General features: G+C 34.5%; 1 protein-coding gene across 1 annotated transcript in view; it reads right to left on the bottom strand.

Annotated features, from left to right (window-relative positions):
• Positions 1 to 22,467, bottom strand: part of LOC106673787 (vacuolar protein sorting-associated protein 13D) — a 46,096-nt gene extending 23,629 nt beyond the window's left edge. The window contains 30 exon segments of the mRNA XM_024225489.1: positions 98 to 293; positions 372 to 540; positions 602 to 863; positions 928 to 1,093; positions 1,168 to 1,337; positions 1,393 to 1,779; positions 4,278 to 4,560; positions 4,622 to 4,814; positions 4,879 to 5,100; positions 5,260 to 5,439; positions 5,511 to 5,679; positions 5,752 to 6,000; positions 6,067 to 6,261; positions 6,476 to 6,571; positions 6,638 to 6,829; positions 6,888 to 7,042; positions 8,646 to 8,824; positions 9,073 to 9,211; positions 9,282 to 9,442; positions 9,498 to 9,621; positions 10,588 to 10,907; positions 11,786 to 11,984; positions 12,057 to 12,213; positions 14,052 to 14,481; positions 14,593 to 14,910; positions 15,026 to 15,190; positions 15,254 to 15,502; positions 16,177 to 16,359; positions 16,417 to 16,607; positions 22,178 to 22,467. Coding sequence (XP_024081257.1) covers positions 98 to 293; positions 372 to 540; positions 602 to 863; positions 928 to 1,093; positions 1,168 to 1,337; positions 1,393 to 1,779; positions 4,278 to 4,560; positions 4,622 to 4,814; positions 4,879 to 5,100; positions 5,260 to 5,439; positions 5,511 to 5,679; positions 5,752 to 6,000; positions 6,067 to 6,261; positions 6,476 to 6,571; positions 6,638 to 6,829; positions 6,888 to 7,042; positions 8,646 to 8,824; positions 9,073 to 9,211; positions 9,282 to 9,442; positions 9,498 to 9,621; positions 10,588 to 10,907; positions 11,786 to 11,984; positions 12,057 to 12,213; positions 14,052 to 14,481; positions 14,593 to 14,910; positions 15,026 to 15,190; positions 15,254 to 15,502; positions 16,177 to 16,359; positions 16,417 to 16,607; positions 22,178 to 22,274 — 6,196 coding nt within the window. The 5' untranslated portion in view covers positions 22,275 to 22,467.
• Between the last annotated feature and the right edge of the window lie 3,042 nt (positions 22,468 to 25,509).

Below are 25,509 nucleotides of genomic sequence, written 5' to 3'. Positions count from 1 at the left end.
ACGGTAACGAAATATTACACATTAAAAATAGTTTTGACTGCCTATTCAAAACCTGCATTGTATTTGCACTAGTCCAATAAAAATGATAAATGTTTACCTTTGCCAGTATCGTATGATTTGTGAATGACTTCAGGAGAGTTGGACATCAAGAGGTTGTTTTTAACAGACAGATTTCCCAGATTGGCTATCAAGACGGATGTCGACTGCGAGCTCATCGGAAGGATTATGATCGGTGAAAGCGCATGCACTTCCAAAAGCAACCTTGTTGAAACTGTATTTTCATCATTTTCCAACTAGAAAATCACTTAATAATTAACTTCTAGAATATATATTTAAAAAAAACACTAAAAAGTTAATAAAAGTATACATACAACATTCCCTCGGAAATAACCGACTTCTCTTTTCAGACGGGGAAACAGATTGAAGAACGCCTGGATCTCTGCAACGTATCTTTGAGTATGCACATAGACCAATGATGTCATGTTCAACTTCAATTTTATATCATGGGTTCTCAACGTATTTAAATCAGGCGAATTGAATCTAAAATACAATATTATATTTATTTTTATATTTTGGACATATTCAAAATACAATTGTTTACTTTGTCATGGAGAGTTGGAGCCCTGCAGTTACAAAACGCTCCCTATAGATGGAACTGTGCTGTGGCGTGAGATCGTACAGTACAAAAGAATCAAAGCTCGCTTCAGTCTCAGTCGTATTGCTGCCCGCTTTGGTGACAAGGTGAGCGCTGAAATTCGACATGACTGCCCTAGCCACTTCGTACTCGTTCTTGTTCAACATTAAACTGAACGACTTTACAGTTATCTCGAGCTCAGAATCCAGTCCGGCCGCCTGTTCCGTAACTAGTTGAATATGCAAGAAAATATTAGAGTATTATCTTTTATTTCATATTTTATTGACACTTACAAGATTTCACTGTAGTCGGAGTTTGTATGCCTGGTAGATTTTCATCCCCCTTAAGAATATCTTGATCTATGTGACTTATTCCAAAAAAATCCAACACAACCACCCACGATTCAACATTAACAATTACATCTAAACTGTTAAAATCTACAGTCACATAGCGCGAGTTCTATAAAATTAACAATTAATTAAATATGATATTCTAAAAACAATCAAAAACTTATAGTCTAGTGTTGTCAATACATTTAGATTAGGATGCCTTGATGGTTTCATAACAATGTTTACATGTACGTTGTAAACACTTGGTGATATTTTTTTTGGTGATGGTGGAGGTGTGTAAGGGCAACTCATTCCAATCCCACCCCCGGCCAAGTTCCTATTTCTCAAACGGCTTTCTATAGAATTTTCTGCAACTGAAAATAATCGATGTGAGTGTATTTTACATTATAAATTGTGATAATTCAATACTTGTAATGTGTTGATGCCTGTTGCCCCCGGCGCCGAGTACTTCGCCGGTTTCTAGGTGGTCGGGCAACGAAGAATGCCAGGGCAGGATCGAATTTTGTGGAGATGCGAGGTTCGGGCAGGATTTTGACACGAATCCGGGGATGTTGGCCAAGGGGTCGGACAAATTCGTATTCGAAGAGACCATGATGTGACGATGCTTCGAATCTTCCGGTTTCTGGAGGTCCTCCATCATGACGGAATGGAGAGAGATTTGGATCGTGGTCTCAAGAGTGTGTGCACGCTCGAACTGGACGATCAAATCTTTAAAAGAAAGCTCGACAAACTTCTGTTCCCCTGAGCCAAGATCAGCGATCAGCTCAAGCGTCAATAGAGGAAGCTCAAATTCAACTAAAAATAAAATATTATTTATTCAGACCAAAACATAGAGAAACTAAGGGACTAATTTATGTAAAAATAAACCTTGCAAATAATGATCTTTTAAAATTCTACTGTTAAACGGGGAGCAAAGTTTTTAATTGGAGGGCAGGATAGAGATGTTTGGCTTTTGATGGAAATTAGGCTGTCGGGAGAGAACCTATGTTGGAGAAGGAGGGAAAAGGCTAAGAGAAACAAATGTGAATATTTCAAATAATATGTACTTGTATATAAAATAAACAAGAAATGGAAATTTGAATTCAAGCAGGGTGCGCAAGGAAAACTGGTTGAATGGCGATTTGGACGCCGTTTTCCACTCCACTGGAGGAGTCGACAGGACCAGGACCCCAATGAGAAACATCGTGACACTGAGCAAGCTGAGCTGTTCTTTTTATTTCTTGGCCTGATTGTGATTATTTTTTATTTACCAGGCCTGACTAGTTTTGTTTTATGTAACAAAATCTATTTTAGGCTCTCCAGGTTTTTAACTTTTAATTATATAAGTGGTAAAATATTATTTATTTTATTTTATTTTACTCCTCCTAGGCTTTCCTAGGAGCCTTAGCATAGGAAAATCAATGTTGTAAATTGGTACCCAGGGGATTTGGCCGGACCAATAGTGTGAAAATTAAAACAGATTTTTCTATGTATTTTGAACTACCCTGCACCCCATTGAACCTTAATTTAATTATTTCATTAGTTATCAGTTTTTATTATTATTTTAAATTTTTATGGAAAGGTTGAGATGAAAAATTAGTCACGAGTGGGACTCGATCCATGACCCCCGGGACTTTATATTCCCCCCCATGCTCTGCCTCTTGAATTATCGTGACTTTGGTCCACAAGACATACATTCCTCCTCTCTACTATAATTTAAATTTTCAAATTTTTCCCTTTACCGCCAACATACAAACATTGTAGCATCGTTATGATAGGATTAGCAACAGGGAAATCTAAGGGTAACATCCTTTAATTAAAATTATTTTTATTATTTTTTCCAATTTTTATGCAAAGATTAGTGTAAGCAGGACTCAACCCCACAAACCCCAGGATTATACCACGATGCCTTATCACTTGAGCTATCACGACTTTTCAGTCCACAAGACACCAATTCCTCCTCTCAACCGACTATTATTTAAATTTTACCCTTTACCACCAATATTAAGTATCATTTAGTTGCATTACAACATAGGATTAGCAACACAAAAATTTTGATGTAAGAGTAATATCCTTTAATTAAAATTATTTTTATTAGTTATCAGTTTTTATTACTCTTTTCCAATTTTCAACAAAACCGGGAAATTTTGAAGTAAAGGTAACATCCTTTACAGATATCGTGAGATGCAGTCGGGATTAAAATTATTTTTTTTTATTTATCGTTTTTATTAGTTTTTCAAGTTTTATGCAAAGGCTGAGAAGAAAAATTAGTATTACAAGCAGGACTCGAATCCATGACCCCCCCTGTGCTCTACCTCTTGAACTATCGTGATTTTGGTCTATTCCTTCTCTCAGCCAACTATTTTTTAAATTTTCCCCTTCACCGAGAAAGTTTTGTAACAGAAAGCATAACTCTAACACATAACGAGGAAAGTATTAATTTTTCTTCTCAACCTTCTTTGCATAAAAATTTAAAAGAAAAAACACTTAATTTACTTGGAGAGTATGCAAAAATTGTAAACACCAGCAGGTAGGGTATGATTTAAGAATAGATAATTTAGTATAAAATTGATTAATTTTTTCCTACCCTTCTGTTTACATTAAGGAGCTCCTTCCTTCTTGTCTAACTCAGTATCCCCATATCTCCCCAGCATTTCTTTGTTAATTACCTGGCCTTAATTAGCTGGAACCCCGTCTCTATGTGCTATGTGCAACTACTGCACCAGAACCATTTCTGGGCAAGACACTACATTATTATTTAGCAGTTGGTAGTTTCACAAGGGAAATGCCAAAACAAGAAGGAAACAACAAGGGAAGTTTAGAGGTTCGAGTCCTGCTTGTGATACTATTTTTCTTCTCAACCTTCTTTGCATAAAAATTGGAGAAAAAAAAACACAATTTACTTGGGGATTGTGCAAAAATTGTAGATACCAACAAGTAAGGTGTGATTTAAGAATAGAGAACTTAGCAAGAAATTGATGATTTTTTTTGTTACTTTTTCTTCTCCATTTATATCACCTGCTCCTCTTCCTTCCTTCCTTCCTACTCCTCTAACTTCATATCCCTCTAATGCCCCAGAATTTCTTTGTTAGTTAGATGCTAGTTAACTAGCCTAGAACCCACCCTGACTTCACTGAGCTTTGCACATCTGCTGCACCAGAACCACCAGTAGAAGAGTTCTGGGCATAACACTACCTTATTATTTAGTACTTGATGATGTTTCAGAGTTTTGAGGTCATTTCACAAGGAAAATGAAAAGTGTAGCATAAGGTAAAAATGTTTTCCCAAAATACAACATTATAATAAAAATTTACCTGAAAGAGATATAGATTGAGAAGGAACTTGTTGGGTAACTCTGTTCGTTGGGTGTGCCACAAGCATTCTGGCTCTTAATGCAGGATCCATGCTTAGCGTCGAGACTCCTGTATGGATTTCAGGTTCTTCCAATATGTTTTCAAGGCCGCTACGTCCCAGATTGCTTGATTCCACTATGTCTTCCTTTAAAGATTGCAAGCATGTGTCGATCGTATCGAGCATCTGTTCATATTGGGCACGAGACAAGGAGAATTTGATGTCTCGGACTACATTTCCTTTTATCTGCATTATGATAGTGATAAGAATATTGGTTTAATAAAGATTTATTTTATGTTTTTTATACCTGTAATGTTTCTTGCTGATCTATAAGCATAAGGTCTGTTAGAGAATCAAATAAAATATCGTCTTGATGCTTCATTCGCACGTGGCTCAACTCATGGATCACAGTCAACTGTATGCTTGTATTATGCAATACTGGGGTGCCGTCACTGCTGCTCCCGTATAAATCTTCGGCTCTTAAAAGCGGGCAATCCGCACTGAAAAAATTTACCGTTTAAAGCTTTCCAGTTTTGGAGAAAAACGTAATGCTGTGTTCATTACTTGTTCATCAGACGGTGACTAATGTCTAGTGTGTACAGATACATCGAGCTGATATTAACAATATACTTTTGCATCGTGTACGGGTTTGAATCCCAGGGGCTTGAAGATGGCGAGATGTCGGAATTTTTCAAAGATATACTTCCAAGATGTGCGACTACGCACTGTGTACTTGAAGGTTTCCTTGGTAAAATAACCACAGGACTTGCAAGAACAATGTCCCATCTAATACAAAAATAAGTAATAAAATGCTATTAACATTTTATATGTTTATCAATAATAAATTTTCACTACTAAAATGATAAAATAAAGGTTGAAGAAATGAAACTGGTTAAAAATTCATAGAATATTTAAATTAATAATTATAAACTATAAAATATTTACTTGATAATAGTGTTGCATGTATTTTCAGCCGGACTATGAGGTGTAACAGAACCTCTGAGGCTTTCCATATGCTCTGTAGAGTGAGAGAGGCTTCGGCGTTTACGAGGGGTTTGCGAGATATCGCCTGAAGAACCGTAAAGCCTTCCTCCCATGGAGAGGCTCTGTGCTAGTGCTTCGGCCCTAAAATTATGTTTATTTATTTATTTATTTTTTTTACCGCTTGTAACTTATTTGATGTCGATAAAAAATACCTTGAGTGTACGATGCCCATGGCCATTTCAGTCGCTGCCGATTTAATCGATGCAAAGAGGTTGGCCAAGTACTGCTTGAACTCGACAGCACAGGACTTCAGTTCCATCAAAAGAGGAGGTGAAAGTACATACCAAACCGAAGCCATCCTTATACTAATTTCAGCTAGTTCTAAGTAAAACACAAATACATAAATAGAAAGAAGGTGAATAAAAAGAAGAAAAATGTGAAAAAAATACATACCACTATCTTCATTAAATGAAGTCCTTTTCACAGAAAAGCTAAAAGCCTGATTGGTAGGAACTGGCTGTCCAGAATAACCAGCCATGTTGTATAAGTCTGAGGCGATAAATGCAAGGATGTTTGAGTTTTTTGTAGGCCCCACAAGTGGATCGTTGCCTAAACTTAAAATCCTCTGATGCGTCTGACCTTCAGGTGTCAAATCCAACACCTGAAGACCTCCAAGAGATCCAGTTACTTCCAGGGACGACCCTAGACGCAAAGTAAATTAAAATATGTTTCGCATTAAGAAACGTTTCTCAAACGTGTAACACTTGCCGACATTAGCATGGATTTTCGCTTCTGTTAATGTGGCAGTAGCAATTTTCCTTCCGATTACGCCTGTTTCTTTTATGACTGCTCTCAAAAGAAGTATGTTGAGACGATGAAAGTCAAATGTCAGCTCAGTCCGAGTTGAGACAGCAAAAGATGCCGTCGAGCTTTTTCTACTGACTTCTCCATCAGTAAAATCACCTGGTAGAAAAACCGATTTCATTACACCAATCATGTTTTAAAGTGAGTTTACTGGCATCTTGTTCATAATTTGAACCAAGTTCAGAAAATGTACTATGTGAAGAGGATTTTTGCTGCCAAGGAGGGTGAAAAATGAAATACCAGGCTGCAATGAACTGAGTTTAAACCAAATTGGTGGAAAGGCCCTCAGTTGAACAAATTAATAAACACTTACATTGTGGTTGAGGAGTTGCAATTTTCAAAGTTGATTTTTGCTTAGGGAAAACCCTATGAACGAATCCAACAAGTTCGACAATTGTCTCTTGATTCGCTGAAAAATTTACAAAAAAAAAATTAAAAACATAAACAAACAGAAAACAAATTACACAAAATCTACCGATAATGTCTAAATTGTTGAACTGTATGTTTGCTATTTGGAGATGCTCCCTCTTGGCTTCGTTTGTAGGGCAATTGGCGTTTATGAAAGTAAATTCAACTGTGATGAGGGCTTCTGAGTCAGGCATGTCGTGAAGGAGCAGAGGCGGAATTCTGACCAGTGGCGGCGAAGGTATTTTAACAGGCGACTTGACTACAAAATAATTAACATTGGAATCTGATAAGAAAAAGACAATTTTTATTTATGTCACCTTTGTTATGAGTGATGCTGCTTAAAGCTTGTGAAATGGCAACCGGAGATGTGAGGCCCTTATTCATTTTGTACATGACCTCAGGATCAGGGGAGGCTGGCGACGTTGGTGATGTTGGCTCACTATCCTGAAGGCTTCCACTGACACTGTCCATTCTGCAACAAAATTTAAAAACAAATATTAAAAATTAGGTAAAAATAAAAAAGAATGTTAATAACATAAAGTTTTAAAATATCGATTTACTGGCAAATATTTGTATTTTCTAAATAATAATCTTACTAATATGAATATGTATCTTTACAATTTGTTAATTTACAAAATGTTGAACCTGTTAATTTAATTATAATATTTTGGAGTATTATACTTATTTATTATTAAACAACATATAGACCGACACACAAAGGTGATTTCTGTCCCTCTCCTATATATATTGTAAGGGCGTTTTTGAGGAAATTTTTATTTTTTAATCTAATTTATCAAAAAAATCAGCATTAAAAACCATTTCAAAAAATGTACATTGATGAGTATGTATTTTGCCATCTGAAGTATTGGGCTGGTGCAAAAATAATACAAGTTTTAAAAAGGCCATCAAAACTATTTTTAATTTTTATAAAATAAAGAAAATCCTTTGAAATATTTTCCATCACAATCTATACATCTTTGCCAATGTGAAAACTGACATAAAAAATCTTTATTTCTACTCGTTTATGTCTTGGAAGGCGTTTTCTGTCGGGTGAATATGGAGGGTGTGGTAAGGTTTCATATCCCAAATCCCTAAGTTTCCACATGGTTGGCATTGCAACATGTGGCCTGACGCTATCGTAAAGAAGAATCAGCCCCTTACGGTTTATTAATGCTGGACAAAGACGTTGCAGTTTCCCATGCATTTTGTCAATTTCTTGTCAATATTTCTCTGCTGTGATAGTTTCAGTACACAACCAAACAGCCACCATAATCTTTTTTGAGTGGAGATTTAATTTTGGGAAGAGTTTTGGTGCTTCATCCTTCAACCACTGACCTGTACACCTGTTATCGTACAGAACCCATTTCTCATCACACGTAATGATTTGATTGTGAAATGGATCATTTTGTTGGCGCGTGAGAAGAGACGTGCTAATTTTAAAGTTGATTTCTTTGGACTTTTTGGTACCCACTTGTTGAGCTTCTTTACTTTACCAATTTGCTCCAGATGGTGAACAACGATTCAGTAGTCAATACTAAGCTTTTCCGCAATTTCCCGTTTTTTCTTATGTGAAATTTCTTTAATCAATGTTTTGAATCGATCACATAGGCCTACTGCGACCTTCCCTGTCTTCGAGATTGAAATCGCCAAGACAAAATCTCTGAAATCATCGCTGCACTGTGCATTCGCTAACAAATATATTTGATGAAAATCTAGTTTGGGCACATATAATTTTGCAGGTCCTCACTCTTATAAAATTCAATATAAACAAAAATGTTTTGTATAAAAGACAACAGTTAAAAGTATTTATTAAAATCCATAAATTAGATTTGAGGATTTAGCTTTGTTTACATGACAAGAGTTAAATTCCAATGTATACCATTAACCTATAGAGTTAGTTCAAACCTTTTTGATTAACGAGAACCTAAAGTAAAAATTAAGTGTCTTGGTTTCCCCCCCACAAAAATGCAACCAATAAAAATATATGTATAAATGGAGGAACAGATTTCATTTCAGATTTTATTTCGTCCTGTATATTAATGACCATACGAGCAAAAAATGATAAAGATACATACCCTACATGTTTGTGACTTGCGACTAAAAGTTCAAAATCAGGCCCGAAAGTCTGAAGGGCGTCTACAAGTAAAAGGCCATGAACGCTGAGTGAAATGCTCGTATCAAAAGGCCTCTTTGTGAATGAAACCCTTACACCGTTGACTTGAAGTTCGGCAACACTCCTTCCTCTTGATTGAACCTGGGTGAAAACAATTTGAGTTTAAGTTTTGTCTTTCTGATAGTGTTTCAACAACGTGGTAATATGAATCCTTGGGGTGTTGGTGTTTTTGAAAAAAAAAGAAGCCCATTTGTAAGTATGTCTGGTTCGAATACAGGGGCTGGATTTTTTTCCTTACAGTGATACGTGCTATATCAATGCCTTAACCATTGTGGCCACCGACTCCCCTTGAGTTTCATTTTTAAATTGTACATGCACAGATTGTTTACCTCAAGAGCCATTTGGTCCACTGAGAACTGAAGCATCAAGAGCTTGGCTCCAATGTCAAGATCATCTTCTGCGATATAGCCCTCGTCTTCCAGTGATCCTCCCAAAGGCATCTCTTCTCCAGGGCTATTGTCTTGAGACCTAAAATCCAAAGTTTGAATTTCACAGATATAACAAATTTTATTTTAATAAAGAAACATTACAAACTCACCTAGGAGAAGAAATGAGCCCTTTTCCTGTAATTACATCGATGAGAGTTCTGATCGCTTTTACTTTATCTTCATTGATGTGTGCCACGAGTTTGGGCAGATTGCCGGTTATAGTCAAACTCGGATATTGTGGATCTATTGTGTGAACGACTCTCCTTTCCATCTACACATTCAAAAAATAAATACTACGAAAATAATTGCACATTACAAATTCTCACCTGTAAAGATATGTTAAATTTGTCTAAAATGTGAAGGGAAGAGGTGCCCCTGACATGAGCGTATTTCCAATTGTCCCTTACACAACCGACAAGAATTTGAAGCTCAGAAAGCTCAATTAAATACCTGGAATCACCATTAAAATGTAAAATTAACTCAATATTTTAAAAAATTACAAATTAATTTTCAGAAAACTAAATTGTAAATGCCTGTTAATACAAAAGTTTTGAACAAAACACACTACAATAATTTTTTTTAAATAATAACTCTTAATTAATTACACTTATCATCTAAGATCTTGATTGAGAGGAAAAAGCATGGCTAGCTTTTTCATCTTAACAAAGACTTAGATAAAAAGTATAATTAATTAAAATAATTAGTATGGTCAATTATGACTACTAAATTAATATGGATTAATAATAACAATGTTGATCCTGCACTGGGTTTGTATGTACCTAAAACATGTTTTGGCTTTGTACCATCTTCAGTGAGGACTGTTGGTGACTGTTCATCTAGATAAACATTGTGGGGGTCTGGTGTTGGTTGCTAGGGTCATGGTCCTGGTGTTTGTTGGTTGGCGGTGATGTCGGTTATTTTATATTTTTCTTAGTTTTTTTTTGTTTTTTTTGTTTTGTTTTAATGTTGCTTTCTTTTGAAATTTTGCTTTTTTTTATAAGCACTGAATAAAAAGAATGATATTTAACTAACAGAAAAGTTACAAATAACATTTAAGGATGGAAAGTGTACAAATACACAGTCAAACTCACATCCACACACTACTTTCACACCACTAAAACAGTTCAAAAGAAAACAACACAATAAAATAATTTAAAAAACTATCAAACAAAACAAACAAATAAATGAAATAACCGATAAAATAAATCAACGAATGCACACACCCACTACAGCATAGGCAACAACGGTAAATAAGGACCTACACAAACGAGATAGTTTCTCACTGAAGATGGCACAAAGCCGAAAAATGTTTAATAAACATCAAAAGACCCACATGTGCAAACAGACCCATTGCTAGTTTAATGTATATTCACTGCCTTGCAGACTAAAACCACTGTTAACAACAATCAGGTTTACCTTTCATATAATTTATTATGCAGTATAAGTTCATTTAAGTTGGTTATGTCCACAGACTGGTTTCTCGACGATGCCGCAGAGCTGGCTTCGCTTCCCGGTGGAGTTGAGCAAGGCGTCTGAAATGCTTCCTCTTCTTCTTCTTCAACGCTCAACTCAGACGTGTTCTGTACAAGTGGGACTGACTCGAGTTGACGGTTGGTAAAATGCAACTTGCCGAAGTCGACGACGCAGAGCAAGGCATTTTTATCATTGAAATGCTCCACTAGGAATATCTGCGGGGCTGAGATATCCAACTCAATGTCCCATCCTCTTTTATTGGTCTGAAAAATATAATAACATAGAACACACTTCCAAAAGTATTAAAATTTTGCAAGAGACTGCATTTATTTTTGTCAAAATGCAGGTTTACCAACTACAATTCACCCATTTTATTTGTTAATGATTAACTTTAGAAAAAAATAGTCTTGTACAAATCATTATACAATTTTGGCTAGAAATCGCATGGCAGTAATAGATTTAACACAACTTTCTCATCTAGCTGGGAAATGACACAACTTTGTTATTTTAAATGAGAATCCTACATTTTTATTGTACAATTGGATTCTAGAGCTTATTTTATGCCACTTTTACTGAAAGAAAAATTTTGATAAGAACAACCATTTCTGAGTTATGCCCAATTTTTTTTAGGATGATAAAAAAAATTTTTGTTTTAGATTAATATAAGGTAATTCTGAGACTTTCCTATCCTAAATTAACTTGCTAATGCTAATCATTTCCAAAATAAACTGGGAAGGCCATCTTGATGGTACAAAAAGCATAACCCCCTCACGCTTCTTCCGTCGAGCACAACTCAGAAATGATCGATCCTATCAAAATTTTCCTTTCAGTGAAGTGGCATATAACCTCTAGAATTGAATTGTACAATAAAAATATGGGATTCTCATTTAAAATAACAAATTTACCATCATTTCCCAGCTAGATGAGAAAGTTATGTTAAATCTGTTACCGCCACACAATCTTAGTCGAAATTAACTTGGGGTTTGTTTAAGACCATTTTTTGCTAAAGTTAATCGTTTCCGAATTAAATGGGTGGACTATAGAAGTCTGTCGAAGCCTGTATATTGTGAATATTCCCACTGTCATTTATTTTATTATATAATTTTAATTAGTTGATTTCATTGAACTTTACAACACTTACAGAATGTCCATGTACAATTTGATCCCAGTTGCTGAGAAGCTGTTGTTTTGTTTTTCTTTTCACAGCGTGATATCCTTGTCGGGCAGCCTGTCTCAGGCCAGAATCCATCACGACATGCGGGCCTGTGAAAAATTCAACTATCCATTTTGTTGCCCCTGGATTGTAAACAATGTCTAGGGATTTCGATTTTATCTCTAACCTGAAACAATTTTTTTATTATTACTACTTTTTAAGTTTAAGTTCATTTATATTAATATTGATTTTTTTTTACCTCCGGTCTGCAGAACTGTTAAACGGTTTATATTCGTAGTTAAACTGGAACAAAGGTTCTTCTTTAACATTCGACGTGTTCTGAGATGTATTTACGAGCTTTGCAAGACCAGGGGGAAGCATTTTAGCCTGCCTACCTGAAGGCGCCGACTCACTTCCTAAAAATCAAAATTTGATATATTTGTAAACTTATTCTCTACAATTGTTAATGAACTTTTAGATTTATGAACTTACAACACAAAAGAATAATTCTCTTAAGTTAAAAACTTCATATTATATTGGGTTGGTGCAAAATTAATGCAGGTTTTGAAAATTTGTTTTATTTTTGCAGGTGCTCGTCATGTAAACAAAGCTAAATCCTCAAATCTAATTTATGGATTATAATAAATACTTTTAACTGTTAACTTTTATACAAAACATTTTAGTTTTATTGAATTTTATAAGAGTGAGGACCTGCAAAATTAAATATCCACACTAGATTTTCGTCAAATTAATTTGTACAAATTTAAACTTGGGTGAAGTGCAGGCCAAACCATGTGCAATATCAATACAGTTTGGGGGTAGGGAAGCATTAGCGAATGCACAGTGCAGCGATGGTTTTAGAGATTTTGTCTTTGAAATTTCGATCTTGAAGACAGTAAAGGACGCGGTAGGTCTTCCGTAGTGGATGATGACTAACTCAAAACGTTGACTGAAGAACATTCATGTAAGACAACACATAAAATTATGGAAGAGCTTAGTGTTGACCACTCAACCGATGTTCGCCATCTGGAGCAAATTGGTAAAGTAAAAAAGCTCGACAAGTAGGTAACGAAGCCTATAGAAATTGATGCTTTTAATTTTACACGTCTCTTCTGTTCTGCCACCAAAATGATCCATTTCTCAATCGAATCATCATGTGTATGAGACATGGATTCTGTACGATAACGGGCAATGTATAGGTCAATGGTAGGAAAAGGATGAACTGCCATAACACTTCCAGAAACCAAATCTACACCCAAAAAAGGTTAGGGGACTGTTTGGTGATGTACTGCTGGGGTTATTCACTGTAACTTCCTGAATTATGGTGAAACTTTCAAAGCAGAGAAATATTGCCAATAAATTAACAAAATGCATGGGAAACTGCAACTTCTTTGTGCAGCATTGGTAAACCGTAAGGGGCCAATTCTTCTTCACGATAACACCAGGCCACATGTCACAATGTCAACCCTGTGGAAACTAGGGATATAAAACCTTATATATTATAAAGGTTTAATTCTTTTACAAAATGTCTGTTAGTTATTCAAACTGAGTTAAATTTAAAAATGACAATGGAATTTTTTTTAATGCTGCATACTTATGAATCCCTATATTCGCACTTCATTGCTTATATTATATATATTATGCAGGGTGGGCAACCAAGACCCGAGGAGTTAAATGCCTGGGTTGACTCGTATCCCATCCCTAAAAGGTCCAGGACTTGGTCAGCTCAAGTGTCCTGCATAAACCTCTTGGACCTGTTCACAAACCCCAAGATTTTGACCATTTAATCTCAGGGAGTGATTTGGTGATGTCCTCTCCTTGCTTCAGCAGTACATGTACTACAATTGGAACGATACAGAGAAGATATAAAAAACCTTACCGCACCCTCCACATTCACCCGACTTCTCGCCTATAGACTTCCACTTTTTTAGGCATTTTGATCGCTTCTTGAGGGGTAAAATTTTTAGAGAATGCGAGAAGTCGAAAACACCTTACAAGACTTTAATGGGTCAAATTAAAGATTTTTATGTCAGGGGAATAGAAGCTCTTGTTACGTGTTGACAAAGACGTATAGATTGTGGTTTTTTTTGTTTTTTTTAATTAAAAATAGTTTTGACCGTTTCAAAACCTGCATTATTTTTGCATCAGCCCAATATAAAGTAATAATGTAAACTGATTATTAATTGTAGTTTAAATAGACTAAGTAGACTAATTTGATAGAATACAAAATTTTTACTTGGCTGTGATCACTTACTCTGAGGAGATATCAAAACAGGAAATGCTGAATCCTTAAAAAGGTGGTCTTTGAGGAACAGTGCTCCCAATGATATGTTGAAACCATGCGACCCTGTTCTTGGTCGCGATTCAAACCTCACTGTAACATTCTCGAACTGCAACTCCATGAGTGGATTTCTTGAATCGGTGCACAGGTTAAAAGCACCCTGCTGTAAGGTGAAGTTAAACTGACCAAACACCGTATCTCTTTTGAGGATAGTGTTGTTCTCAATTGAGTCGGCCAGAGCGTCCAGGATCTTTTCTTCTAGAGCAAGGTTCTGTGGTGAGGCTGGTGTGGGCTGTGACGACTGCCAACCGGGAAACCACCTGCTGAGAATACTCACACCCTGTACTTGCGAGTTGGTTGAAGCTTTGCTATTCTTAACAGGCCGTGTTTGACTCATCGCAACCTAAAGACAATTTTCTTTTATGACTTTTATTTTAAAGTGCATAAAATTCTAATATGAAGGAGTAATTTGTTAAATTTATAGCCAACAAGGTTTTCATTTTCTTATACTTACACCCCTGAGAGCTTTTAATTCTTCAAAATCCCTCTCCCACTCTATTCTGTCTTTGAAAGCTTTGACCTCGGGGGAAAGTGGAGAAGTGGAATTTGTCAAAAGCCTGGAGTAAAGTTGAACATAAGCAATATTGTCTTTTGCTCTTTGGTATGCTGATTCCCATGTCGGTTGAGGCTTGACCACCCTACCAATGGCATACAACCACCAGAGCTTTGCATTTTCATGCACAGACACCTTAGGACGAGCCCTGAAATGTCCATGCCGTCTCTGCAGGCTTTTCAGGCCTCTGTTGCATCTCACCATCTCACTGTACTGTACCTGTAACCAACAAACATGTCTACTAATAAGTGAATTCTTTTTATAAATATATACACTTGATTTATTCGTTTATGTTTATTAATATTAATATTATTTAATAATAAGATATTTTCACCTCCGTAAGTGTTAAAGGAACTTGATCTAGAGTGAGATCACATACGATCCTAGGACTGACTCTTGATCTTAAAGGTTTTTCACTCCTGTTTCTTTTGACCTGCGCTTTTGCATTAACTGGACTTAAGATATACTCATGAGCTAGTTTTTTATTATTCATTGCTACCTGTTGTACAAAAAAAAGTTTAAACATATTTTAAAGATAGAATAAATGAAAATAGAAACATACTGCTAAGTCCAATAATGCAAGATCACCCCAAAGATCTGATTTTTCTATCTGATCCCAATAAACGGAAAATCCGGACATCTCCATCAGTTTGAACGATTCCGAAGAGGTCGACGTGGATATGAAGCAAGGGTTCCAGCAGTTGTCGCAACTTTGAACAGATAGCGATTCGATATGGATCCCAGAAGCGAACACCTTGTTGGGAATCGTCATGTCATCTTCATAACGTATGTGGACATCTTTAACATTCAACTGAAATCACAGAAAATAGTAAGGCAGTGTTGTATACAAATTGGCGAACACAAGTTGAACTAGCACCAGGTCAGTTACAGGGTCCATTTACCCTCATGAGTTTCAACATGACTCAAATGCATTTCTGCTTTGCACCATCTTCAGTTAGGAACTCTTTCCTTCACTTCCTTAATGAAGATGACCAAAAGCTGAAAAGTATTTGATTTAAAGAAAATTTTCACTAGTTAATAGGATTGAACCAAACTGTACATAAACAATAAATTTAAAAATCAATTTAAAGTTTGTAACAGGAACTGCGGTAACTAAGTCGTTAGTGTGTCAGACTCTAGGCTTGTAGATCAAGCTCATGGGTTCCATTCCTATACTCATACTCATACTCTGCCTAATATGCAAAAACATGGCTACAAAATATCAAATTTTGGTTTATCATTGTTTGTAATTTGTAATTTCCTTACAATAATTTGAATTTTATGTTGATCATTTATTTTTAATAAAGATATTCATATTTCAGTTGAAATTTCCACTGTCATTTCAATGACCCTGAATTACTGCCAATGTTTTGAATGTAAAAAACAAACAGAGTATGTGCAGTATATCTCTGTACAGAATTAGAAAATAAACCCTTTGCCAGAAATTGCATTTTCTTGTATTCGGTCCAAATGTGTTTTATTTACCTGAAGGTTTTCGATTATGTTCGCCGCAAAGTTCATGCTCAAGCCAAACCATGAGGAATAGCTTGTTGCATAATAGCTGGTGTCCTGGGAGGTCTCTGTCTCTGACCGCCACAAGGCCTCCACAGCATCGAGCTGTCCTAGCTTGTAGTCTTGAAACGCCTGCTCTTCCGCCTCTTCGTCCAGCTGTTATAAAAATGATTTAAAATATAAAATAAATAACATATATATTTTTTTTAATACCTCTGTTAGACGAATAGGGCCTGCCACAACATACAGTTTTTCCATGTAAATCTCCCATGGTGCGCTTGTGATTTGGCTCACAGGTATCTTGAGTTTCACTTTACCAATAAGCCCAGCCCTGACCTGAATCGGCAAACCGACCTGCCTCAGCGCATCTTTCCTTAATGGTAGATTTTCCAACTCAACAGCACCTGCATAATTTCACTTATAGTTTCATGACTAAATTTCAAAACTATTTATTTATACTTTTATATTATTGCATAATTGTTAGTCCAAATTTAAATATATGCTTTGCATTTATTATTAATGTAGGTTTATTTAAATCCAATAACTGTTAAAAATTAAAGAAAAATCAATTTAAAATTAAACCAATTAATTATTCTTTTTATCTAAGGTTTTTGGTTGAGATGAAAAGTTAGTGTCACGAGCAGGATTCGAACCCAAGACCTTCAAATACGCCGCAGCTCTACCACTTGAGCTATTGTGACTTCGATCCCCTCGGACACCAACCTTTCATATCAACCTACAATCTTCGAATTTTCCCTCTTTTGGCCATATTTTCAAATGTCGTGTAATCAGGATTGCACAATTCTTAGCGACCTATGGGTGGGAGTAGTTAGTGAAGTAATTATTTCTTTTGAATTATTCAATTACTCCATATTTGCTTAGTGGTCATAATTGACCGTATTAATTATTCCAATTAATTATTCCTTTTATATAAGGTTTTATCTAAACTAGCCGAAGGTCATGGGTTAGAATCCTGCTCGTGACACTAATTTTTCATCTCAACCAAAAACCTTAGATAAAAAGTATAATCAATTGGAATAATTAATATGATCAATTATAACCACTAAGCAAATTTGGATTAATTTAAAATTCAACTTTCATAATATTTGCACTCCGTAGCTATCTATGTATGATAAGGGCCAAGTTAATTTATATTTTCACACTACACAAGTTTTTTTAAATTTCCTAAAAATTTATTTTTATTGAAATCATTATTTTCTCACATTTTTCTGCTAAGATTAAAAATCAATAATGAACCAAGTGACTGGTTGTACAAAACTTGTAAGTAAAAGTGCAGTGTAGTAAAAGTAAGTGCAGCCTATGACTTTTTGGAAATGATCCAATATTGACTAGCTTCTATTAACAAATCTTCAATATTTTCCAGTTAAAATGGTTTATTTGGACACATTTCCTATTTTCCATAATTATGTTTTTCATGCTTGGGACGAGAGTAGCAATGTGTTGTTTTAAAGGTGAGCAAGATTGAAAATGAAAGACAGCAACATAGATGACTATAAACAGATATTCTATAAACAGACATTCTATAAACAGACAACTCACAAAAGATATACAAAACCCTATAGCAATAGAAAGGTCAAATTATTATTTAAACAAATAAAGCCACAGAAGGCATGATAATATATATGATAATTTTGATAATCATAATTTAAATTAAGTTAAAAAAATGACACAAAATCATGATGATGTTCAAAAAATAATAAAACAAAGCAATTGCAATGTCTTTTTAACAAGCCATAAAAATTGCACATTTAGTTTGTGTAACAGACAGACTTAAAATGTACAAATTTACGGTTATAAAAAAAAATGTAAGAACTTCATATGCAGGGTGAGTTTAACTTATGTACACCCTCTATTTTTTATTTTATTACATTATTTATTTTACGTGCTAACATTTCAATCTTTATTGAGATCATCTTCAGGGCCTGGGATTTATAAACATTGTTTAAATTGAACAAATGCATGTAGGATGTGAAAAGATGAATTTATACAATGCTATAAATTTTAGACTCAAAGTATTTGTACTCACTCAATTTTGAACAAAAGAAAAACACTGTTTTTCGTCAAATTTTCTGGGAATATAAGGACTATGAATTTTTTTCTAATGATTTACCCTTTTAACAAATATAAACACGTAACTACAATATTAAAAATTCTGCCTTCAACCATAATGAATTTATGAGTTTGGCTAAGTAAAGTGGATAAGATCTACCACCTGTCTACAAGTAAACTATCATTTTGAATTGGCAGTAGAATAATCAGTATTAGAAACTCAAAAAATCTATTTAATAAAAAAAAATTAATCAGTTGGCTGTCAATTGTGCAACAAGTGTTAATACTATGAATATTTTATGAGTAAAAACAACAGGTTTTTGTTTTGATTTGATTGCGTAAAAAAATGAAATCAGCGTTTATCAATTTTTGGGTCAACAGTTTTTTTTTGTTTTTTTGTTTTTTTTTTTGTAGTAAAATAATGAATTATATTTCACTTGTGTCAGTTGATTAATCAATAACATTTCTTTCTTTTTCTTAACAGAACTTTCTTTTTAACGTGAGATTTCCTCCTCTGGCCTGTGGGCTGATGAAATTTTTTTATTACTTATCATCTTCCTGGGATGGCCTGTCATTTGAATAAAAGTGAAAATAAAGTTTTTTGAATGGTATTAATATTATTAGTGGACCGTTATTGTCAATTTTTCACTGCATGTTCATCCTAAAACTGTGAGGTCCAAGGTGATGAACCTGTAGTTTGATTCTTTCTGAGTGTGCCTATCATCGTAATTTTGGAATGTTAGACGAATTTTGGTTTGTTGGGTTTTAATCAAAATTATTATTAAAAACAGAACATGATGAGGAGCTGAGGGGCATCATACAGCCCAACCCAGCAAGATTAAGTGGACCAAGATGTCCTGTAACAATTAAATTAAAACTTTCTTTTAACATGTGGTGTTTATGTTTATAGTTAATGATTATTTGAAGATTGTGAGATGAACCACCAGACGACATCGCACAATCTCCAAATATTCACTTTCTTTTAAGTTCAAATGTGATCAACTACCTTTTACAAACATATTGTAAAAATTATGTTCTAAAATCAGAGAATTGTCAATTATTGTTAAAAAGGATGATTGTATCTTTTTTTTAATGAATACTACAGTAGAACCAGTATTAATTTTTTTGTGAAAATTTGTACTATGAATCTTGATCAACCATAAAAGACAATTGTCAGTTATGTAATAAGTGTTTTTATGAGTTAAATTTATTTATTTATTTATTGTTTTGTTGTTTTTTTTTGTAATGAATTGGAAAGATCGGAGCAACGGAAACAGGCAGATCACCATGATTGGAAATATCCAAATCAGTAATCACCCCCACTGATCACATAAGAAAATCTGGTATTTTTTACACTATTTATTCATCTTTTTTCTTTGCTTAATCAAATTTTTCAAAACGCTGATACCCCAAGGTTTGACATAGCCTCTGCTGATGCAACCCTTGTATTTAAAAAAAAAAGTTAGCATTATTGAATAGCCTTAGATTCTAAATTGGAAAGACCAAAGCAGTGAGGACAGGTAGATTCCCATGATCGGAAACAACCAAAATACAGGTTATCATCCCCACAGATTTTTTAAAATCAAACTGTTAGACCTGTTATTAAAATTCTTGTTCATATTTAAAGCACAATTGATTTTTTATATTTTTTATTGAACAATGATGGAACCTCTGTTATCAAATTCCTTGTCAATATTTGAAGCTCAATTGAATGTTTTTTGTTTTGTTTTTTTACTATTGTCAATTGATTAATATTAAGTATAATGATATATATTAATTATTATCAATTAAATTCTTCCATGTGGTTAAATTTGTACTGCAAAAGTTCATCAATCAGTACGAAAAATTTAAAAATAAATTATACAAAGTGACTGTAAGTTGTGCAATAATTCTCTTTATGAGTTAAATTATGCCAAATACCATAACAACAGGATCTGTTTTGATTTGATTGTGAAAAACAGAGGAATCAGTACAGCAGGAATGCCACAATGATTGGGAATGATCAAACTACAGAGTCTTCACACCACATCCAATAATTAGCAAGCACAATTGATTGTTTTTCTTTTTTTTTCTTTTTTTACTATTGTCAGTTGATTAAAATGAATCATTATCAATTAAAAATCTTCTTTATGGATAAATTTTTATAAAACAGTAAACATATTTTCATATAAGCCGACTGTCAGTTGTGCAATAATGTGTTTTTATGAATTAAAAACATGCCAAATACCATAACAACCAGTTGCATTTTTACGCGATTGTGAAAAACAAAAGAATTAGTACAGCAGGAAGGACACGATGATTGGAAATGATCAAACTACAGAATCATCACACCAGATTCAATGAGTGAATTTAATGTTTTTTCAATTGAATTTTGTTGGAATCTGTGAATAAAAACTTCTAGTGAAATTTGAAGCACAATTGATTGTTTTTTTACCACTGTCAATTTATTAATATTAAGTACAACGTTATATATTAATTATTATCAATTAAAAACCTTCTTTGCAGATTAATTTGTACTGCGACAGTTGATCAATCAGTACATAAAACTTTAAGAAAACAACAGTAAACACATTTTCATATAAACCGACTGTCAGTTGTGCAATAATGTTTTTATGAATTAAAAACATGCCAAATACTATAACAACCAGTTGTATGTTTACGTGATTGTAAAAAAACAAAGGAATCAGTACAGCAGGAAGGACACAATGATTGGAAATGATCAAACTACGTTGACATCACATTAGATCCAATGAGTAAATCTTTTATTTATTTATTTTTTAAATTGAATTTTGATGGAATCTGTGAATAAAACTTTTAGTGAAAATTTGATGTACAATTGATTGTTTTTTTACCACTGTCAATTTATTAATATTAAGTATAATGTTATATGTTAATTATTGTAAACTAGAAACCTTTTTTATGGATAAATTTGTACTGGGACAGTTGATCAATCAGTATGACAAACTTGAAATGTAAAATTAGCCAGAAGACAACAATAAAAACATTTTCATATAAACCGACAGCCAGTTGTGCAATAATGTGTTTTTATGAGTTAAAAATATGCCGAACACCAGAACAACCAGTTGTGTTTTGTTGCTATTGCTGTTGCTAATGTGTTCAGCGGGAAGGGCATGATGATTGGAAATGATCAAACCACAGTCATCACATTAGATCCAATGAACATTTTTTTTTTTTTTTTAATTGAATTATGATGGAATGAATAGAACTACTAGTGAAGATTTGAAGCACAATTTTTTTTACTATTATCAGTTGATTAATACTAATTATTATCAATTAAAAACCTTCTTTGTGGTTAACATGTTTACCAGCTATCGTTTTTATCAACTTAATTTTTGAAAACGGGTTTGTTAATGGGAGGTTGAAATTGTATTTTTTGTCTTAATAAAGCTGAATTGGATTGATGAAAAGATTGTCAATTGTCTACAATTTATAACAAGCGTTACCAAGTATCAACTATTTTCCTTATTAAGGCTTAAAAATGGTACATATCGTAAATAATTGATTTTTTTAATAATCCTAAATTTTCAAAAATATGGATGGAGGAATGTCTAAACAAAAAAATAGAATTTGTAATTAGCTCAGTGATAAGGAAAAAAGTGGCAGAAGTCCGTTCTGTTGGAGTGTTGTAAAATTGTTATTTTCGTCACGACGGATGATAAGGAATTTAAAATAGTTTGACAGTTTTCCCGGATTGTTTGCTGGTGTGATTGCCAGGAGTGGGCATATGTAAAAGTGTTAAGGTCACACGATGATTCGACGAAATGTAAAAAAAAACAGTCGAACACACTACACGGTCATGCCTATTGATTTTTCTTTAATCCTTTAACATTGAGGATGTCAGGACATGCAATGGTATGTCCTGCCTTCGGTCCGGTTGTCTCACCTTGGAGGATGGCGATGCTGAGCTGGTCTGTGTTGAGGTTCTCGACATACTTGCCCAGGTAGTTGTTGATCACCCAGGCGACGAGCCCTTCAAGCATAACGAAAGGTTTTTATTTTAAATAATAAACGCGCTTGAAACTTTGCGGATGGTTCAGGAGATCATCCCATCTCGGCGGAAAGGGCGGCAAGCTTTGAAACTCGACTGTCAGGCACTGGGTTCGGCTCCGCTGAACGAAGTGCCACAGAACGGAGTAGATCTAAGGGCGGAGGTTACACAACTGGGAGAAGGGTTATACTTTCGGTTATGCAACGTGCCATGCGTGACGGCGGGTGGGGCGCCTCTTCTACTACGTGATTCATGCTCTATCCCCACCCCTAGCACGCGGCACGCAGCACGCAAGCACCTTTCCCTTTACTTTCGATACCGCGCAAGTCCTTTTTATTTAAATTTCCCTCCAGTATCCTTCGAAAATTAAAACATCTAATAAATTCTCAATTTTATTCCTTTCCAAATTGTATTCAGATTCAAGTCATCAGGAGTTTTATAAAAGCGTCAACACAAAAAAAAAAAAAAATAATAATAATTTGAGTGGTGATTAGTGACCGTTAATCGATATTTATTTAGAAATCGTGAGATGCGGCCGGGTGTGATGTAGGTTTCAGAAAAACATTTTCTTTATCGTGCGAACGTTTCGATCTTTATTGAGATCATCTTCAGGGCCTGGGATTTACAAACATTGTTTACATATTACAATTACATTTTGGATGTGGAAAAGTGAATTTATACAATGCAAAATATATTTTATATATTCAATCAAAGTATTTCTACTCACTCAAAGTGTTTGTCTTCTGTGTAATTGTGCCATTCTTGCGTGTCGTGTCACTTATATAAACACAAAATAGCAAAATCTCACTGGCACTCTCGACACTTGAAGATGATCTCAATAAAGATCGAAACGTTCGCACGATAAAGAAAATGTTTTTCTGAAACCTACATCACACCAGACCGCATCTCACGATTTCTAAATAAATAATAATTTGTGAGATGTTTTGTTGAGGTCTATGATTTGATTCATAAAAAAGAGTCAGCAAACAAAATCAATGAATAAATAATAGTACTTACTAGATAGCTTCTAAGCAGAGAAAAATATTGAGAGAAGGTGCGAGTGCGAGGAAGAGAAACTTAGATAAATTGGTAGATAGATAGATAGAAACATTTCTCATACCCAAGAAGATCCACAAATAGGCACCAAGGGAAGTGCTCAGGATATAGGAAAGATAATATAAGGAATAGCGCACTTTCCACGGTATGGTTATAAGTTATAACTTATAAGCTATAGGGGTTCCTCAATAGACATGTTCGAAGGAAAGAATTGTATTCTGCATAACCCCCCTCCAAAAAAAAAAGTTTCGATTAAACAAAGAAAAAAGACAAATAAATAAAGTAAATAAAAAATATAGTTAAAAAACTAGATTTTCTTTGGGATCTGTGGGGGTGATGAATCTGTAGTTTGGTTGTTTCCTGTCATGGTGATCTGTCTTCGTCTTTCCAATTTAGAATGTAAGTTTATTCGATAATACTTTATAACCAATTAACTATTAATAACCATTTTTTAATTCGAGGGTTTGCATCAACAGACGTCATGTCAACCCACGGGGTATCGGCTTTTTTGAAAAGAGCCCGTTTTTACGAATCAGCCTCTTCAGAAGGACATTTCTCATACTCAAGATCTATAAAGAGGCACCAAGGGAAGTGTTCATTTTATAAGGAATAACGTACTTTTCAAGGTATAAGCTGAAGGTTTTCCACAGTAGATCTGTTTAGGTCACAGTAGAGGAAAGAATTGTATTCAACCTCCCAAAAATCCATTTAAAAAAATTTAAATGAATAAAAAACGTGATGTGTACCTATGTATTTATTAAATATGAGTGAACTATTGCTGTATGCTTAAAGCAAGAAATATAATAATAAAAAAAATGTGGAAAGATAATGGATTTAACTTTAAACTAAATAAATTGGGGTGCGTAAATCTGTGCATTGAGCACTATTTTTTCCGCTGTTAAAAATGCAATGTATCGAACTTTATTCACAAAAGGCTGAATTTAGAAACTTGTATTTAACAATGATTAAGCGATTTTTTGCCAGTTTTGGTCGGTTTTGGCAATACCTTGCCATCATTTATGTTATACCTTTTTGAGTACGAACGCACTGGTTCACCTTGGACTTGAGAAGATAAATAGGAAGTAGTAAAAAGCTTTTTTTCATTTACTAAAATAAGCACTGTTGCGAATATTAGAGTATGTTAAAAAATTCATTTCGTAGGATGAAAAATAAGAGGTAAAAAGAGTGATAGATAATTGGAGTAACCGTTTATGGTTCAATGCTCTTTTTATTCCCTCGTGCCATGGTTGGTGGTTTTATTCGCTCCAGTTGGAAAGAAGGGCAGAACTTTCTGCAAAATCGAACTACCTAGGAGGGATTTTGAACACGTCTCGTCCACCGTAGAGTGGAACGTGGGTTCGAACGATGTGCTATTTCGGTCTCGCCGGCCCGGGCCGATTTTAACTCACGTCTCGTCAACTATTGTAAAATGAGCTCCGAGGACGTTTTTCATATGTCGACGAGACTTTCCCACTCAACGCGCACACGAGACACAGATCAAACGATTAAATTCTGACGAGGTGTAAAAATGTTTTTCACGCTTCGCGACCGCTCTTTATGTACAACCGCTATAAAACTACATGTTAAGTCAAATTGATAATGTATTTGGGTTATGTTTTTATATAATATCGTCTGCTGCTTCACTAAGTCATGATTTAGGAACTTACATCAACATTCTCTCTCTCTCTCTCTCTCTCTCTCTNCACACACACACACACACACAGACACACGCACGCACGCACGCACGTTTTCACTTACTCTCTCCTGATTTTAAAAGGAGGTCTATATCGTTATATAAAACGATAAGTGAAGTGTTAGTTGAACTTTACCCCAATATTTGCCTGACTTTCCTTACTGAGATGACCTCATGAAAGTATATCATTTTACTAGCAAGATAAACATCCGATTTTGTTAAGCGGTGAAGAGTAGAAATATTATGTTACACCTCTTAGGCAGATGGTTAGGTATGTTGCCAATAAAAAGACCGGTTGAGCGATAAGTTACTCTCGTAGGGATAGATGACCGTATTTAACTTTATTTTTTAATTGATATTTTGTCTGGTTACAACTATGCAAGCAGAAATAAATGCTGATATTGCATAAATTTGTTTCCAAAATTATCTCGCCGCAATGTCATAAATCATAATACCACAAAGTGTGTTTTTAAGTAAA

Source organism: Cimex lectularius, unplaced genomic scaffold (assembly GCF_000648675.2).
Source record: "Cimex lectularius strain Harlan isolate CLEC.00 unplaced genomic scaffold, Clec_2.1 scaffold6, whole genome shotgun sequence".
Lineage (NCBI taxonomy): Eukaryota > Metazoa > Arthropoda > Insecta > Hemiptera > Cimicidae > Cimex > Cimex lectularius.
The sequence above is the reverse complement of the archived record's forward strand: the minus strand, read 5'-3'. Positions and strand labels throughout refer to the sequence as shown.